Source organism: Balaenoptera physalus, assembly GCF_965194825.1.
Source record: "Balaenoptera physalus genome assembly, chromosome: 11".
Classification (NCBI taxonomy): domain Eukaryota; kingdom Metazoa; phylum Chordata; class Mammalia; order Artiodactyla; family Balaenopteridae; genus Balaenoptera; species Balaenoptera physalus.
Window position 1 is genome coordinate 19,657,158 of NC_138896.1, and position 18,484 is coordinate 19,675,641.

At 38.5% G+C, this 18,484-nt stretch overlaps 1 protein-coding gene across 9 annotated transcripts in view; it reads left to right on the plus strand.

The window, feature by feature from the left end:
• Nucleotides 1–405: 405 nt before the first annotated feature.
• MRS2 (magnesium transporter MRS2) overlaps nucleotides 406–18,484 on the plus strand; it is a 40,812-nt gene continuing 22,733 nt past the window's right edge. For 5 of the 9 annotated variants that reach the window (XR_014251307.1, XR_014251308.1, XR_014251309.1 and 2 more), the window contains exons 1-8: nucleotides 408–746; nucleotides 899–1,026; nucleotides 2,567–2,640; nucleotides 5,067–5,103; nucleotides 6,347–6,459; nucleotides 8,193–8,366; nucleotides 10,050–10,180; nucleotides 11,193–11,309. Coding sequence is in view for 6 of the 9 variants with exons in the window: in XM_082415188.1 (XP_082271314.1) it covers nucleotides 511–746; nucleotides 899–1,026; nucleotides 2,567–2,640; nucleotides 5,067–5,103; nucleotides 6,347–6,459; nucleotides 8,193–8,366; nucleotides 10,050–10,180; nucleotides 11,193–11,309 (1,010 nt within the window). In the remaining 3 variants the exon portion in view is untranslated. Of the gene's footprint in view, nucleotides 747–898; nucleotides 1,027–2,566; nucleotides 2,641–5,066; nucleotides 5,104–6,346; nucleotides 6,460–8,192; nucleotides 8,367–10,049; nucleotides 10,181–11,192; nucleotides 11,310–18,484 lie in introns of all 9 variants that reach the window. The other 4 variants (XM_082415190.1, XM_082415187.1, XM_082415191.1 and 1 more) reach the window with 4 other exon arrangements.

Genomic DNA, 18,484 nt, shown 5'->3' on the forward strand with positions numbered 1-18,484 from the left:
AATATATCATTCCATATGACGCTTAATTATTTTTGCTACATTAAACTTAAATATAAATTGAGTTGGCAATGGGCATAATTTCTTCACTTCCAGATTGCAGACTGCATCATACGTATGAAAATGCTCCAGAGACCGCAAAGCATTATATACATGCTGGGTATTTTTTCACATTTAACGATTACTAGTTAATAGAAATAATCGACACTCTACGCGCCGACCTGACCGCTCCAAGGTCCTATGGGTCGAATCTAGGTGAGAGAGTTCGACTCACGCAGGTAAACGCGCCCCGCCCCCCCCAGCCGGTCCCTACACGCTTTACAGGTACAGAGTCAGGTGTAGGAGACAAACTCCGATTGGCCGAGGGATACGAGATGCCCACCCAAAGGCACCTTCCGAGCATGCGCGGGAAATTAGACGCAGGCGCGCTCCGCGCATGCCCGGTAGGCAGCGGCCGCAGCTTGGGCGCTCGCGCGAGGTCGCGAAGAGCCGGCTGCTTCGCTGCCGTCAGGTATGAAGGGCTGGGGTTTTGCAGCTGCTTCCTCCTCGCTCCAGCGCCATGGAATGCCTGCGGAGGTTGGCCCAGCTCCTGCCCCGCGCGGTGAGGTTGCCCCGGCGCACCCTGTGCGCTCTGGCTTTGGGCTTGACCCCCGGGACTCGCTCCGTTGCCGCCTGCGGCCGCGCCGCCGAACTGCTCGGAAGGAGGTGGGCCGCGCCGCTGTACGGGCCCCGCCGGCTCCCCACGGCAGGTACTCCCCTCTCCGCCCCGCAGCCGCGGGACGCCGGGCTTGCCGTGAACCCAGGGCCCCGACCCGCCCGCCTGAGCCCACGTGGCTGTGGCTTCTCTGGCCTCGGCCTCCAGGTCCGCCCTTGGGCGCCCGGCTCTTGTCCCCTTGCACAGGTCCGTGGGCCGAGCTGCGTCCCACCAGCTCCGAACGCGACTGAGCACTGCGCCTTGTGACCAGCTAGAGCCCGACCCGACAGGCCTCTGTCTTTCCCACCGCCCCAGCTGCAAATCTCCAGGCTTAAGTGCGCTTGTGAAAAGACTTTTTAAAGAGTTTCACTCTTATCTGTCATCATAGTGCTGAAGCTAAGTTTAGGCTTATCTACCTGAAATATTTTTTTAAGTATCTTCCCTGTCTTCTGTCTCTTCCTTATGGACTGACACATTTATACCTTTGTCCAGTTGCTCAGGTAAGGGGTGGGGATGCACCTAGAAGTGAGGCTGAAGACTTTGAAACTTAATGGGAAGAGTTGCTTCTGAGAAAGATCTGACTTTTTTTCCAAGTACTGTGTAACCAGACAGCCAGAAGGAGTCAGGGGATGGGGGGGAGAGGGGTTGAAATTTGAGTTATTTTTTTTTCCCCTGAATGATGGAGCATGACGGTAATACGTTGACGTTTTCACAAATGTGACAGTGTGGGTGCTAATACTGCTGAGAAACAAAAGGCATTAAAATATATGTCTTCGCAAAAAATGTCCTCAAGTTTCTCAGTTGTACTCTCAAAATGCTCCCGAAGTAACTCACCATCTCCACCTTCTTCCCCATACCCATTAGGAGACTCTTTCCAAATTGGGTTACATTTCATATTCCCTTCTTTGTTTGGTAAATGCCTGGGAACCCAGGTTCAGCCCATCTAATGTTTTAGGACAAAACATTAGATGGTAACATTTTATCTAACTGGTGACTGATTAGCAAATGCTGATGTGTAGCTCTTTAACCTTTATTCAGCTGACCCTCATAACATAGTTTGTATTTTGTAGAAGGGAACCAACAAACCTCAGGTGGTAACAAATTACATGTCTTTAAATGTATGTAATAGGAAGGAATAAGATCAGAAATGAGAATATATCTACACGTTCTGTAGATAGGAATTCTGTTCATTCGTCTTATGTTTAGTATTTTGAACAGTGTCCTTTATCAGGCATTAAATTTACTTGGTTCTACTTGAGAGCTCACTTTAGCTCAGTTTAAATCACATGTTTTAAATAGGTTTATTTTCAAAAAGAGATTTGTCTTTATTCCAGTTCACTGGGGTCTCCAGTCCAGTGCAGTAGGTTATTTCATAAGTATGTTCACTCTAAAGTGTATCTGTGAAAAAGAAGTTAATACATAGAAGTAAAATCAATAGATTTCATAATTTATAGGTCAAATAATCCTGATATTGGAATGCTGAAAGGTCAGGTGGTTCTTGGAATGTATGTTTTCTAAACTGTACCAATGTAACTTGCATGAAGAGCCTTTCTAAACTAGGCAAAAAAGAATGGACATTTTATTTTAATCTCAGAACATTGTTATACACTTGTTCATCCAACTATAAGATATCAATAATACTTAGGAAAAGCGGTGATTGGATTCCATAGATTATTCTAATGCCTCACCTAAGTAAGCTACTCATTCATTGGCAAACCTAACATTATCACCTACAAATATTAACAAGAGTGTTTCTTATTTTCCCTCTAGGAAAAAGATTCAAAACATAGTAAAATAGTCTGAAGACCTCCACATACTGTGAGAATGTGAAAATCAATCATATGATCACAAGGAATTCTCTGCTTCGTTTTTCAGGTGAAATTCACCGGTTTAGAACTTCTGATGTCTCTCAAGCCACTTTAGCCAGTGTAGCCCCGGTGTTTACTGTGGTGAGTATGTGTGGTCCGTTTGGTGATATTACTTACTTTGTTTTATAATGAATCCTTATACTTATAAGTCATTGTCTTTTGCTTAGCCAGTGACCTGAGTACCAGCTAGGTTTGCTTCACAGCACTCTTGAAACTTTGCTAATGACTGTAGAGCTCATCTTTTAATACTAGAACAGGTGGCTCAAATCACAATTCAGAGATTCCTATTTGAATACTCAAGATTTCTCCAGAAATCTATTTAGAAGTCCTTGAAGGCTGTTAATTATAAAATGGCTTGAACCTGTGCTATGCAACGTAATATATGCAGAAGCATTTTGAGGGCAGCACAGTGTATTAGCTGAGAGTGCATGCTTTGAAGGGTCATGATCTCTGCAGCTTTCTCTTTTTTTCAGGAAAAAAAACTGAATAAAATAACACAAATGGTGTGTCTCTCACACACACATATTTAGAGAGAGAAAAATAAAGTGCTTGCTCCGAGCCAGAGTTTCTAAATTCAGATCTCAACTCTGTCTCTTACTAACTGGATGGACTTGGACAAGTTATGATAACATCTTTGTGCCCTAGTTTTCTCATCTGTATACTTGGGGGTAAAAGTACCCACCTTATAGAATTGTGAGATTTAAATTAACTCACGTATGTAAAACCCTTAAAAATAATACCTCATGCATGGTAAGCATTCAGTGTATATTAGCCATTATATATCATCCTTATTATTTAGGCTTACTAACATAAGAACTTTTCTTTATCAACTATACAGAACAAGATAACTTTTACACGTAGTTCTGGGGGTTATCACTGTTATTCACTGTTCTGGAAGAGTTAGCCAGTTTAATTAACAGTACAAAATCAGATGTTAAATATTGAAAGAAGGTTCTTTGCAGGTGAAATCATTGTCTACCAGGAGCACTTAAAATCAGTTGATGCTATTTGAAATAATGTGAGTTACATTACAAGGTAAACATTTTTTAAAAAAATCAGTTTGTATGATCTCATGTTTTTTTTTTAAATCAAAAAAATCCCATTAAGGAAAAAATATAAATACTGAGATGCAAAAATATTCACCATACATTGTTAAGTTGAAAGTGGAGGGAAGACTGCAAAGAAGTGTGTGTAACATGAATATATTTAATAGGAAAAAGTCTGGAAGGACATTCAGTAAAATATTAGCATGATTTTCTCTAAAAATTTGTGACCAAATAGTTTTATTTATCTTTATTTTCAAATTTTCTGCAGCAGATGTATATATTTGTGAAATAAGTGTAAGGAGGAAAGCTAGTGTGTATTACACAAAACATAAAGCTTCCCTTGATGTAAATTTCCCTTGAACTCTGATGTTTTATGATACTCATGTAATCCTGTTGATCTTATCTTTGCTCATGAGAAGCAAGCTGAAATATATATTGTGAGGTTTTATTGTGTTATTATTAACACAGCATGTGTATTTTCCATGGTAATAACCCAGGACTTGGACCTACAACTGTATCTTAGAGTGTGTCTTCCTGAAAATGCATATTTAATAGTAATTAATACAGCCCAGTACCTAGTGGTTCATTAAATATTATTTGACATCTTCAAACTTGACTATGGACAAGTATTACAGGAAAACCTTCCCTCTGCTTTATAGGAAATAAGTACAGTTTCTGCCTTGTGTCCTCTTTTTAAACTCTCAGACCTCAGAAGAGGTCTTTTTGTAAACATTTATTGATTCTGCAACACCCACCAGAGAGACTTCATAGCCTCCCATAGATACTTAGATTCACAAGATAAGCCACACTTGGTCCCAGTCTGTTCAAAAGGATAAAGGATAGGACGTGCAGAAGGGCAGCATTAGGTGTTTTCTCTTCAAAAGAAGTCCTTACAGCCATTCAGGGGCTCCTGTGGCCCCCTGTGTGACAGCTCAGGTAAGAGGAGAGGATATTCTCAAATGTGGGTGTGAGATCCACCTTGGCTTAGGATCCCAAGGCCCTCTAGTGCCAGTATCTTGTAACCATCCCAGAGACACATCCAGGGCTCCCACAAGGAGCATAGTCAGTTACAAGAACCACTACACTCGGGAAAGGCAGAACCATGGCTTCCCAACAGGTGTCTGTAGTCTGTTCTTAGTCTTTCCAGTCCAGAGCAGTCTGTCTACCAGTCATTGGGCACTTTTACCATAAGCGTTGTTGCCTATTAACACAACTGACACTCCTTTATCAGATCTCCCAGGGAACCCAGTTAGAAAGTTAATCCAAGGTCAGATTTGTCCTAGCAAAGGGAAAGGGAATTTTTTTTTTTTTGACCCTTAACTCATAACTGAATTTAACTTAAGGGCAGTTATAGTTTTTGTCTGTATTTCAGTATTTGGGAGGATTATAATACCATATGATATGATACCATAAATAATGTACTGATTTGGGAGAAAATAATATTTTATTATCTCTCTCCAGACAAAATTTGACAAACGGGGAAAGGTTACTTCTTTTGGTAAGTATTTGTAATTTTCTTTTAAATCACTCATCAATGAATGAGTGAACCCACTGGAAGTCAAGAAATTATAATATTTTGAGTAGAATATTCTTTGCATATATGGATGTGTTGAAGGAGATCTTTTTCAGCACTTGCCCATCTGTCCTAATTGGAACTGGCAACACCTGACCTGTGTTGTTGTTTCAGGAGCCACTTTCACTCTAACAGGATGTTAAAGGAAGAGCGTAGGCTGGTGTGCAGCTCAGAGAGAAACACTCTTCTCCCTTTTGTTTCTCTTCCTGAGTCTCCCTTTCACTGCCCCGGTCCTCATGTCCCTCTCCTCCTGTACCATGTTGAAGGCAGAGAATCACATAATACCACTGTTATTGCAGTAGCAGTGGGTGACAGCAGACAGAAGGGACAGGGCACTGGATGGCAGTCAGATGGAACTCTGCCAGTGATGGCTCTCATGGACGGTTACTTTTTTAAATGAAACCAAGCATTACTTTACTATCTGACTTCAGGTGCAGGTTTGAGGTCTCCCATATCCTTCCCACCCCGTGGTCCTGTTCCTGCTGTTGCTAAGATCCTAGTGGAGTATTTTGGGCGTTTTTTGGCTCGGCATCTACTTTAAAAGGTGGTTCTACTTAGAGCTCTATCACAGGTGTGGCTTGATATTACAAGAATAGATGCTAGTATTACCAGCATCATTTCTTGAGTTTCTTCATCTGTTTTGCTTTCTCTTAGGTAATAAATTTAGTTTTCAGGTAGGAGAATCTAGTGTGAGAACTGACTTTATTTTCTCGTTTTGTATTAGTCCAAGAACAAAGAAAATTGAACTTGTCTGTTCATAGATTTAAAATGCTGAAGTTGATAATGTAGTAAGGAAAAAATAGAAAATAGAACTGTAGTTCTATACAGTTCATATTTAAAAATCCATGAATCTAGAGCTAGAGATTGATACTGTAAATTCCAATGATGTATAGCTATGGTTTTTATATTGGTCCCAAAGGGCTTTTCTAAGTACAGAGAAATTTTATGAAGTGTGGTTAAAAGGAGAAAAGAAAAATTAGTTTGACCAGATTTAGCCTGAGTATGTTTTTGAGGTAGAAATGGGTATTAAAAAGACCCATTTTAGCTCTCGTTTCTGGTAGTAATAGAAGATTATCTTGGTGGTGGGCGGGGTACTCTGATATAAAAATCTAAACTTTTCGGTATATTGGTTTACCCACTCTTTTTATTGAACATGTTTCTTTTATAGAAAGGAAGAAAACTGATTTATATCAAGAATTAGGTCTTCAAGCCAGAGATTTGAGGTTTCAGCATTTAATGAGTATCACAACCAGAAACAATAGGATTATCATGAGAATGGAGGTAAAGGATTTTATTCCATATACATTTCTCCACTGCAGTCTTATAAAAGTTACTTCCTAACTATCTTGATCAATAACTAGGTTAAAAGTAATTTCGTAATAAAAATAGCTATGTGAAACATAGAATATTTTATAATGTAACATGTTGTTAAGAGTAAAACTCATTTTACGTGGATTATATACATATGCTCAGCAGGCATAGCACTGCTCTGTTTATGATGGAAAAGATCTGACTTCGGTCTCCATTCTCACTGTTTGAATTTAGTCTCTAGTTTCTGAAATAAGAGAAAGAATCTTGATTTATAATAGACATTTTCAGTCGTATACAGTTATGTGTAATTGTAGCGTAGCTTCAGCTACTAAGAATATATTCTGGTTTTCCGAATAGCCTAAGAATATCCTTTAAAGTTTATCATCTTAATTTAATTTTTTATTTTTATGGAAAGCTTTAAGTTATTTTGGTGGGCTAACGTTTAAGGTTTGGACGTAGATGAGGGGACGCAGGTGTCAATGGTATCGGCCCTGCAGTGGACATGAGACTTGCTTTCTTCAAAAAGTCTTTGATGGCAGGTTTTTGTCAATTTATCCAGAATTAACTTTTTAAAACATTAAAAAGGGAAGCAGTCTTTTCCCAAGTGATTTTTCTCCAAAACACATTCTTCACTTTTATTATCAATAGCTAGCACCCTTCAAAACAGTACCTCTTTAATGAAGAGATAGAGAAGTATGTGATAAAGCAAATTCAGCAGAATGTTAATCGTATCATTGAATTGGTATGTGTATAGGTATTCACTGTGTAATTTTTCAACTTTTCTGAATAAACATGTTCATATTGTAGTTGACCCTTGAGCCACATGGGGGTTGGGGGCGCTGAACCTCCACACGGTCAAAAATCCACATGTAACTTATAGTCACGGTTCCTCCATATCTGCTGTTGCACATCCTCAGATTCAATCAACCACAGGTAGTGTAGTACTGCGGTATTTACTACTGAAAACAATCTGCACGTAAGTGGACCCGCATGGTTCACGCCAGTGTTGTTCAAGGGTCAGCTGTAAAATGGGGAAAATGGGAAAGAAAAATTTGTGATTTTTATGTCACTAATACAGTGGCCACAGGCTACTACTCTTCTGTGTTACTCTTCTAACATAAAAGACATCAGTCTTTCTTTTCAGAATAAATTTTTAATTTCATAGTGTTCTAAATTAGAGCACTAAGGATACATTTTATCTTTATCATTTTGAATTAGCTTAATGTGTTTTGGTGATACTTTAAAAAGGAAACTTTCCCATTTCAGCCAAACTAATCATGATTAAGCTAAATCTTTTCTAAAAGTCTGCTGAATACCTGACTTTTAAGAAGACCTTATCTTGTTTCCTTTGTTCTCTATATTTCTCATGATCACCCTGGAAGTCCTAATAAATACATAATTTGTTTAATTCTAGTTCTGTTGAGACTGAGTTAGAGGTATCAAGACTTGGATTTATTTTAGGCTTCCTCTCTTTAAAAAAAAAAGTCTTGACTTTTTTTGAAAAACCAAATGAACAGTGATTTGGTTTAGGCTTAGTCCAAAATTAATAGAGTATTAAATCCTATTTTATGAAGGTTATTTTTTCCCTACAACTTACATGTGCATGTGTGTGTGTACATATATATATATGTGTGTGTGTGTGTGTGTGTATATATATATATATATATGTATATATATATGTTTTTTGTTTTTTCTCCCCCCAGTATTTGAAAGCTGTGATAACTCCAGAGTGTCTTCTGATACTAGATTATCGTAATTTAAATTTAGAGCAGTGGCTGTTCCGGGAACTCCCTTCACAGTTGGCTGGAGAGGGTCAACTTGTCACATACCCTTTACCTTTTGAATTTAGAGCTATAGAAGCACTCCTGCAATATCGGGTAAGCCTGTTTTTATTTAGCTTCTTGAATGTTTTCTGGTTTTACAGTGCTATTGAGGAGGAAGACACATTGGTATTGTTTTAATAGCACTTTCCCTAACCACACCCTCCCCCCAAATAAAAACATTTCTAAGGGTCTTATATGCAGAAAGTACTTAATTCTTAAACTTTATGACCCAAACAAATAGATCTAAAGTCTCTAGGTACGGTATACATAGAGTCTCTTTGACAGTCATGTATGACATTCGGTGAAGCACATTTCAGGTTGTCTATCCGTTGTTCAATTTTAATAAGTGTATTCAGGGATGCTAATTCAAAATACTTACCCTAAATATGATATAAATGAACATACCAAAAGGTTTTAATTGTACTCCATTTTATTCTCTAACTTGTTGTGTAACTGCTTGCACAATATTATAGCACGAACCTTTCATCAAATCATTCTGATAGTTTCCAGATCATTCTTTGATTTGTTTGTGTAATCCTTTGTTTGAGCTAGCTAAATGACGCCTGTGTCTGAGACCTAGTTTGACATAGAAACCGTGTACAATTCTTACGATTCCTCCTTTAAGTTGATCATCATTGAGTGTCTGAGGATCCTGTCAGGCTCTGAACAAGGACGGTCACTGCTTTCCTGGCCCCAACAAATCTTTCATCATCTTTTCTTCCCCCTATTAGTCAGGATAGTACTGTTCAGGACCTGGCTACATGCAAGAGTCAGTGCCATGAGCATGCTAGCCAGAGTGGGAGAAGAAGAGGGGAGAGTAAAGGGGACATGAGGTGGCGGCGGGGGGGGGGGGTTGGTGGAACCTGGCACCCTTCTTTGTCTGCCTTGCTCTACTGAGGGAGTAGGAGATGGCTCTGTTCCTTACTCAGGTTAATGAGGCAATAGCACCAGCTAGTGCCAGCCAATGAGATGGTGTCTAGTTGAAGCCCAGTTACTAAGCAGGGAAAAAATGGAAAGAAACGAAGGTATAAACAATGGTCAGTGGCAAGCTACACAGACTGACTAAGCTCTCAGGAGCTAATGCTGGGATGGATAGTATATGTTGGAATTTACATTATTAATTAATCTTACTGCTTAATTCAGCTGCTCTTATGCTGTTTACCAACAGGTATGGAAGACTTTTAATATTTTAAGAACTAGTATAGCTGTATCAATGTATACCTGCTGATTGATTCCTGCTGTGCCTATATTAACCCGAATAATAAATACACTTTTGACTTTTCAAGTTTATTTTGTAAAGTTTAAGGTATGTTTTGGTTTTCAAAAGAGCCTTGTTCATAGGAGTTTTGAACTGTATCCTGTTTACAAAGAACATATGTATTGTTTACCAGATGTAAAGTTTATGTTTTAACCAAAGAACGGCAGCTTTTCTTTTAATCAGTCCTCCATTCCTTTCATAATAAGTGTCTGGTGTCTGTAGGGGGAAGAGTCTTATGGGACTTAATTCCCTAGCAACCAAATGGGAGCTTACTAACAACATTATGCATGGTTATCTTTTAACCTAGGACGTCTAGTTTTTAATCATCTGGGATGGGCATTCCAGCAGTGACCATGTTCTGAAATGTTACCAGCCTTCCTAGCTATTACAGATTTCTGTATTTAATCAGAGGATTCACTGACCCTGAGTATTCTAAAAAGATTGTTTTAATTCTTATGAAAGGTCATGTTGTTATCTAGATCAACACTCTTCAGGGGAAACTTAGCATTTTGCAACCACTGATCCTTGAGACATTGGAAGCTTTAGTGGATCCCAAACATTCTTCCATAGACAGAAGCAAACTGCACATCTTACTACAAAATGGCAAAAGGTAAATAAGGGTGATTTACCAAGTTGGGAGTTAGACACAAATGTCTTAAACTTCTCTTTCAGTAGCCTTAACAGTGAAATGTTTAACGTAAATTCAGGTCCAAAATTAGTGTAATTCTTAGCTGTTTTAAAAATACCAACTAGTCTTGCTAGTGGTAATGACATTTTTTTACTTTGTGACTTACTCTCAGTACCTTCATTTCCATATTTAGTTTTCACTGTCTTTCATAACTTTAAAGTAAGAAAGTAGCCTAGGTGGGAAGTTGAGCTAAAGGGGGCACACAAACTAATGTTTATTGAAAAGCTATTTTGCATGAAATGCTGTATCAGTCTCTTTTATGTGTGTGATGTCATCTCATCCTGTCAGCAATCCTGTTGACATGGTCCTCATTTTGAAGATAAGAAAACTGAGGTCTAAGTAACTTGTCTAAACTTTAACAGCTACTAAATAGCAAATCTAGACTCAAATCCAATTTTCTTTGCCTCCAAGGTCCATGGGTTTTTTTGTTTATCATAATGCATTCCAGAATTTAAGGATAATATTTTAATTTATATTACAGACTGAATGAACATGCCCTTAGGATTTGTACCCCCTAAAAATCCATTCAGGAGTTAACAGTTAAAATTCCTGAATCAGTAGTTCTTTGTCTGAAAATATTAGGATGTTTTTATGAATTAAAAGTAAATAGTCTGTTCATCACTGCCATACTTATTAAGAGTAAAGATAAATTTCTGAGCCCAGAGCTTAAATCACAGTGATTATATGTTTCTGAGATAAATAATACATGCTGAAAATTATATCATTGGTTAATTTTACCACTTAATGTAGTTTTGGGATTGGGAATTGATTCTCAGAGTGCATAAATATAAAAAAAATTTTTTTTACAAATCAGTGTTTACCATGAATTTGTAAGTGGATCTACTTGATAAGACACTAAAAAGGCACTATTCTTGTAGGGAAATATTTTTATAGGTTTATGTTATTGATCATTTCTATGCAACTACTCTTACAGCCTGTCAGAGTTAGAAACAGATATTAAAATCTTCAAAGAGTCCATTTTGGAGATCTTGGATGAAGAAGAGTTGCTGGAAGAGCTCTGTCTGACAAAGTGGAGTGACCCACAAGTCTTGTAAGCAGACAGTCATGCTTTGTTAGTTTCTCTCTTAGGATCAGTTGTTTGTCTTTTTCAGGATGACTTTTTAGGGAGGACACAACATTTTTCTGGGATAGAGGATGTAGGCACTTTGCATCCCCAGTTGTTTCACTATTTCCTGTACCATATTGCATCTGATTGAATTTAATGAGGAGATATTAAGTGCACACTGTGTACACAACAATATGCTGGGCTTTGACTATACACGCACCATTACCTTTATCTTCAGAGGACTGGCCACCAAAATGACATACACATCTACCCAGATAACTTACCTGGAGAGTTCAGCGGGAGAGAGGAGGGAAAGGGTGGGGTGCAGGGAGGCGAGTAGAGACACTGGCACAGATTCTTAAGTCTGGTTAATATAAAAACGCTCTCATCTTACAAACCTTTTATCTCTTATGAATTCAGGAATCATTTACGCTTCTTGTGCACACCCAAGTTTAAATGTTGACTTTTTAAATACCCCAAATATTTCATTGTTGTACTTTGCAGATCAGTATCAGAGATTAATACACCTTTGTAATGTGCATAGTTTCTGTAGTGTGTACAGATTTTTCAACATTTTGAGAAATTAGTTATCTATATTCTAATGAACGATTAAGATAAAAAGGGCTGTATAACGCTTGATATTATAGCAGCTAGATATAGTAGCAGAAACTTGATCACTCTTGTAACTCTTGCTTGCTTTGCTTCTTAGGCCAATTTATCTCTAATATGCTTTATAAGTGTCTTTTACAGAGTGCTTCATTCCCACTTATCCTCCTTGGTAAGGAGGATAATTTACAATGTGTGCTTATTTCTGCTATACAGCAAAGTGACTCAGTTATACACATATATACATTCTTTTTGTATATTTTTTTCCATTGTGGTTTATCCCAGGAGATTGGATGGATATAGTTCCCTGTGCTATACAGTAGGACCTTGTTATTATCATTCTGTATGTAATAGTTTGCATCTGCTAACCCCAAATTCCCAGTCCATCCCTCTCCCTCCCCCCTTCCCCCTTCCCCCTTGGCAACTACAAGTCTGTTCTCTATGTCTGTGAGTCTGTTTCTGTTTTGTAGATAGGTTCATTTGTGCCATATTTTAGATTCCACTTATAAGTGATATCATGGTATTTGTCTTTTTCTTTCTGACTTCACTTAGTATAATCTTTAGGTCCATCCATGTTGCTGCAAATGGCATTATTTCATTCTTTTTTATGGCTGAGTAGTAGTCCATTGTGTGTGTGTGCGCACGCGTGCGCGCATATATATATATATATATATATGTATATGTATATATACACACACAGACACACCACATCTTTATCCATTCATCTGTTGATGGACATTTAGGTTGTTTCCATGTCTTGGGTATTGTGTATAGTGCTGCTATGAACATAGAGGTGCATGTATCTTCTTGAATTATAGTTTTGTCCAGGTGTATATGCCCAGGACTGGGATTGCTGGATCGTATGGTAGTTCTATTTTTAGTTTTCTGAGGAAACTCCGTACTGTTTTCCATAGTGGCTGCACCAATTTACATTCCCACCAATAGTGTAGGAGGGTTCCCTTTTCTCCACACCCTCTCCAGCATTTGTTATTTGTAAAGTTTTTAATGATGGCCATTCTGACTGATGTGAGGTGGTACCTCATTGTAGTTTTGATTTGCATTTCTCTAATGATTAGTGATGTTGAGCAGGTTTTCATGTGCCTACTGGCCATCTGTATGTCTTCTTTGGAGAAATGTCTATGTAGGTCTTCTGCGCATTTTTCGATTGGGTTGTGTTTTTGTTGAGTTGCATGAGCAGTTTGTTTATTTGGGGAATTAGGTCCTTGTCAGTCTCATCATTTGGAAATACTTTCTCCCAGTCCATAGGTTGTCTTTTTGTTTTTTTTATGGTTTCCTTTTGCTGTGCAAAAAGCTTGTAAGTTTGATTAGGTCCCATTTGTTTATTCTTGGTTTTATGTCTATTACCTTGGGAGACTGACCTAAGAAAACACTGGTACAATTTATGTCAAATACTGTTTTGCCTCTGCTCTGTTCTAGGAGTTTTATGGTGTCGTGTCTTATGTTTAAGTCTTTAAGCCATTTTGAGTTTATTTTTCTGCATGGTGTGAGGGTTTGTTCTAACTTCATTGACTTACCATGCAGCTGTCCAACTTTCCCAGCACTACTTACTGAAGAGACTTTTTTCTGTTTATATTCTTGCCTCCTTTGTAGACGATTAACTGACCGTAGGTGTGTGGGTTTATTTCTGGGCTGTCAATTCTGTTCCATTGATCCATTGTTTTGCTTACTGTAGCTTTGTAGTATTGTCTGAAGTCTGGAAGAGTTATGCCTCCTGCTCTGTTTTTGTTTCCTCAGGATTGCTTTGGCAATTCTGGGTCTTTTATGGTTCCATATAAATTTTGGATTATTTTTCTAATTCTGTGAAAAATGTCATGGGTAATTTGATAGGGATCTCTTTAAATTTGTAGATTGCTTTGGGTAGTATTGCCATTTTAGCAACATTCTTCTAATCCAAGAGCATGGGATATCTTTCCATTTCTTTGAATCCTCTTTAATTTCCTTTATTAATGTTTTATAGTTCTCAGCATGTAAGTCTTTCACCTCCTTGCTCAGGTTTATTCCTAGGGTTTTTTTGTTTGTTGGTGTGATTTTAAAAGGTATTGTTTTTTACATTCCCTTTCTGATATTTCATTGTTAGTGTAAAGAAATGCAACCAATTTCTGAATGTTAATCTTATATCCTGCTACTTTGCTGAATTCACTTATTAGATCTAGTAGTTTTTGTGTGGAGTCCTTAGGGTTTTCTATGTATATGGTATCATGTCATCTGCATATAGTGACAGTTTTACCTCTTCCCTTCCAATTTGAATACCTTTTATTTCTTGTCTGATGGCTGTGGCTAGGACTTCCAATACTATGTTGAATAGAAGTGGTGAGGGTGGGCATCCTTGTCTTGTTCCAGATTTTAGTGGAAAGGCTTTCAACTTTTCACCATTGAGTATACTGTCTTTGGGTTTGTCATAAATGGCTTTTACTATGTTTTTATCATGAATGGATTTTGAATTTTGTTAAAGGCTTTTTCTGCATCTTTTGATGATCATGTGGTTTTCTGCTTTTATGTGGTGTATTACACTGATTGATGTGCATATGTTGAACCATCCTTGTGAACTTGGGATGAATCCTGCTTGGTTGTGGAGTATGATCTTTTTTATGTGTTGTTGGATTCAGTTTGCTAATGTTTTGTTGAGAATTTTTGCATCTATGTTCATCAAAGATATTGGCCTGTGATTTTCTTTTTTGGTGGTATCTTTGGCTTTGGTATCAGGGTGATGGTGGCTTCATAGAATGTCTTTGGGAGTGTTCCCTCCTCTTCAGTCTTTTGGAAGAGTTTGAGAAGGATGGGTATAAGTTCTTCTTTGTATGTTTTGTAGAATTCACCTGTGAAGCCATCTGGTCCTAGACTTTTGTTTGTAGGGAGTCTTGTTTTGTTTTGTTTTTTTACAGATTCTATTTCACTTCTAGTGAATCAGTCTGTTCAAATTATCTAGTTCTTCTTGATTCAGTTTTGGTGGGCTATATGTTTCTAGAAAGTTGTCCGTTTCTTCTAAGTTGTCAAATTTGTTTGCATATAATTGTTCATAGTATTCTCTTATGGGTTTTTGTATTTCTGTGGTATCGGTTGAGATTTTTCCTTTTTCATTTCTTAATTTGCTTATTTGGGTTCTCTCTTTTTTCTTGGTGAGCCTGGCCAGAGGTTTGTCAATTTTGTTTACCCCTTCAAAGAACCAGCTCTTGGTTTTATTGATTTTTTTTTCTATTTTTTTTTAATCTCAGTTTATTTCCTCCCTGATATTTATTATTTCCTTCCTTCTGCTGACTTTAGGTTTTGGTTTTTCTTCTTTTTCTAATTCTTTAGCTGGTATGTTAGGTTGGTATGTTAGGTGGTATGTTAGGTTGTTGAGATGTTTTCTTGTTTTTTTGAGGAAGGCGTGTATCGCTATGAACTTCCCTCTAAGAAGCGCTTTTGCTGTATCCCATAGATTTTGTGTGGTTGTGTTTTCATTGTTGTTTGTCTCAAGGTACCTTTTAATTTTCTTTTTTATTTCCTCATTGACCTATTAGTTTTTAGTAGCATATGGTTTAGTCTTCATATAATCATTTTTTTCTCATTTCTTTTCCTGTGGTTGATTTCTAGTTTCATGCTGTTGTGGTCAGAGAAGATGCTTGAAATGATTTCTATACTCTTAAATTTGTTGAGGTTATTAGTTTTGTGCCCTAGTATGTGGTCAATCCTAGAGAATGTTCCACGTGCACTTGAAAAGATGTGTATTCTGTTTTTTGTTTTTTGGTTTTTTTGATGTAATGTCTTGAAAATATCAATTAAGTCTAACTGTCCTATTCCATCATTTAGGATCTCTCTTGCCTTATTGATTATCTAGAAGATCTGTCCATTGATGTGAGTGGGGTGTTAAAATCTCCTATTGTATTCCAGTCAATTTCTTCCTTTATGTCTGTTAGTGTTTTATGGATTTGGTGCTCCTATGTTAGGTGCATATATGTTGACGATTGTAAAATCCTCTTCCTGTACTGATCCTTTTACCATTATATAGTGTTCTTTTCCTTTATGGCCTTTGTTTTAAAGTGTATTTTATAGTCTGATATGAGTTTTGCAACTCCTGCTTTCTTGTCATTTCCATTTGCATGAGATATCTTTTTCCATCCCCTCACTTTCAATCTGTGTGTGTCCTTTGCCCTAAGATGGGTCTCTTGTAAGCAGCATATTGTAGGCTCTTGTTTTTTTATCCAGTCTGCCACTCTGTCTTGATTTGAGCATTCAGTCCACTGACATTTAAGGTAATTATTGATACATATGTATCCATTGCCATTTTAAACCTTGTTTTCCAGTTGATTCTATGGATTTTTGTTGTTGTTCCTTTTCTTTTTTGTGGTTTGATGATTTCCTTTTATTTTATGCTTGTGTTCTCTTCTTTTTGGTTTTTGTGGATCTAGTGTATGTTTTTGATTTGTGGTTGCCCTGTTTTTCAAGTATGTTAACCCCTTCCTATATCTGCTTGCTTTAGACTGATAGTCATATAAGCTCAAACACATTCTAAAAAACAGGAATCTACCTTTTCTTACTCTCCTTCCCCACGTTTTATGATTTTGATGTCCTTTTTTACAGCTTCGTATTTATCCTTTTGCTGTTTCTTGTGTTTATCATCCTTTCACAGTAGGGTTTTTTTTCTTTTTGATCTGTATACTGGCTAACTTCAGTGATTTACTTTTCAACTGTGATTTCCCCTTTCCTATATCTTCTTCTTTTGTATTTAGAGAAGACCTTTCAATATTTCTTTTAGGATAGGTTTGGTATTGCTGTATTCTTTTAGTTTTTGCTTGTCTGAGAACTTCTTTATTTCCCCTCCTATTCTAAATGATAATCTTGCTGGATAGAGTATTTTAGTTTGCAGATTTTTCCCTCTCAAAACTGAATATATTTTGCCCCTCCCTTCTGGCTTGCAGTGTTTCTGTGGAGAAATCAGCTGATAGCCTTAAGGGGATTCCCTTGTAATTAACTCTTTGTTTTTCTCTTGCTGCCTTTGGAATCCTCTCTTTATCTTTAACTTTTGCCATTTTTATTATAGTATGTCTTGGTGTAGGTTTGTTTGGGTTCATTTTGTTTGGGACCCTCTGTGCTTCTTGTATCTGGATATCTGTTTCCTTCTTTAGATGTGGGAAGTTTTCAGCCATAATTTCTTCGAATACATTTTCAATCCCCTTTTCTCCTTCTGGAATCCCTATTATACATAGATTGGCACGCTTTATATTATCCCATAGGTCTCTTACATTGCTTTCATTTTTTTTCATTTGGTTTTCTGTCTACTGTTTTGATTGGGTAATTTCCATTATTCTGTCTTCCAGATCACTTATTTTTCTGCATTATTCATTGCCTTTGGCTTAGCTTTCGTTTCAGCAAATGAATTTTCTAATTTTTCTTGGCTCCTCCTTATAGTTTCTAGTTCCTTTTTACAGTAATCTGCATTTCTGTTGATAGCCTTTCTTAATTCCTTCAGTATTTTCATTACCTCCTCTTTGAACTCGGTGTCTTTAGACTGAAGAGGTCTGTTTCATTGTTTGCTCCTTCAGGGCAATTCTCTTGGTCTATTAACTGGGAGTGGTTCCTCTGCTTCTTCATTTTGCGTATATGTCTCTTACTCTGTGAGTTTAGGAGAAACAATTATCTACTGTAGGCTTGGAGGGCTATTTATATGCGGGAGCATTCCTGCTTAGCTTTTGTGGGTTTAATATTTTTTTGGCTTGAGGGCTGTTTTTGGTTTGGATGCTTGCCATCTGTTTCCTCAGCGTGTGCTGGCCATTATCCCCTTGTCAGAGGGTGAGCAGGTGCGTGCCCCACGCAAGCTCCCAGGAGGTCAGGGGCAGCAGTTGGTGCCTGGTCACAAGACCCTCGGCATTGGCAGGCTGCTCCCACCTCTGGAGCCTGAGATGGCAGTGGTGGCTCGTGCCCGCACCCAAAGCTCATGGAAGCGGTGCCCTGCTGCCTGAGAAATAAGCTCCTGTGGAGGTCCCACCCCTCTCCTCATGCCCCCCCACCCCAACAGTGGTGCCCTACCTCTCTGGGGGTCCCAGGCTTCTTCCCTCAGTGGTGGCGCACCACACCCTAGCCCCCTCAGGCAGCCACCCCCAGTCTTCTCCCCTGTTCTGACCTCCGAAGCCTGAGCCTCAGCACCCAGCCCACACCCACCCCAGTGGAGGACCGTCTCAGGCTGGGGAGTGCCAGGCAGCGGCACCAACTGACTCTGCGGGGCTCTCTCCGCTTTGCCCTCCACAAACTGTTGGTTGTGCTCTCCTCCGAGGCTCTGAAGCTCCCTCCTTGTCCCAGCTGATCTCCCCACCAGTGAGGGGACTTCCCAGTGTTCGGACACCTTTCCTCTTTCACAGCTCCCTCCTGGGAGCAGGTCCCTTCTTGATTCCTTTCTCTCTCTCTCTCTTTTTTTTTTCTTTTGTCCTACCCAGTTATGTGGAGATTTTCTTGCCCTTTTGGAAGTCTGAGGTCTTCTGCCAGTGTTCAGTAGGTGTTCTGTGAGAGTCATTCCACATGTTGATGTACTTGTGGGAGAAGGTGAGCTCCCCGTCCTA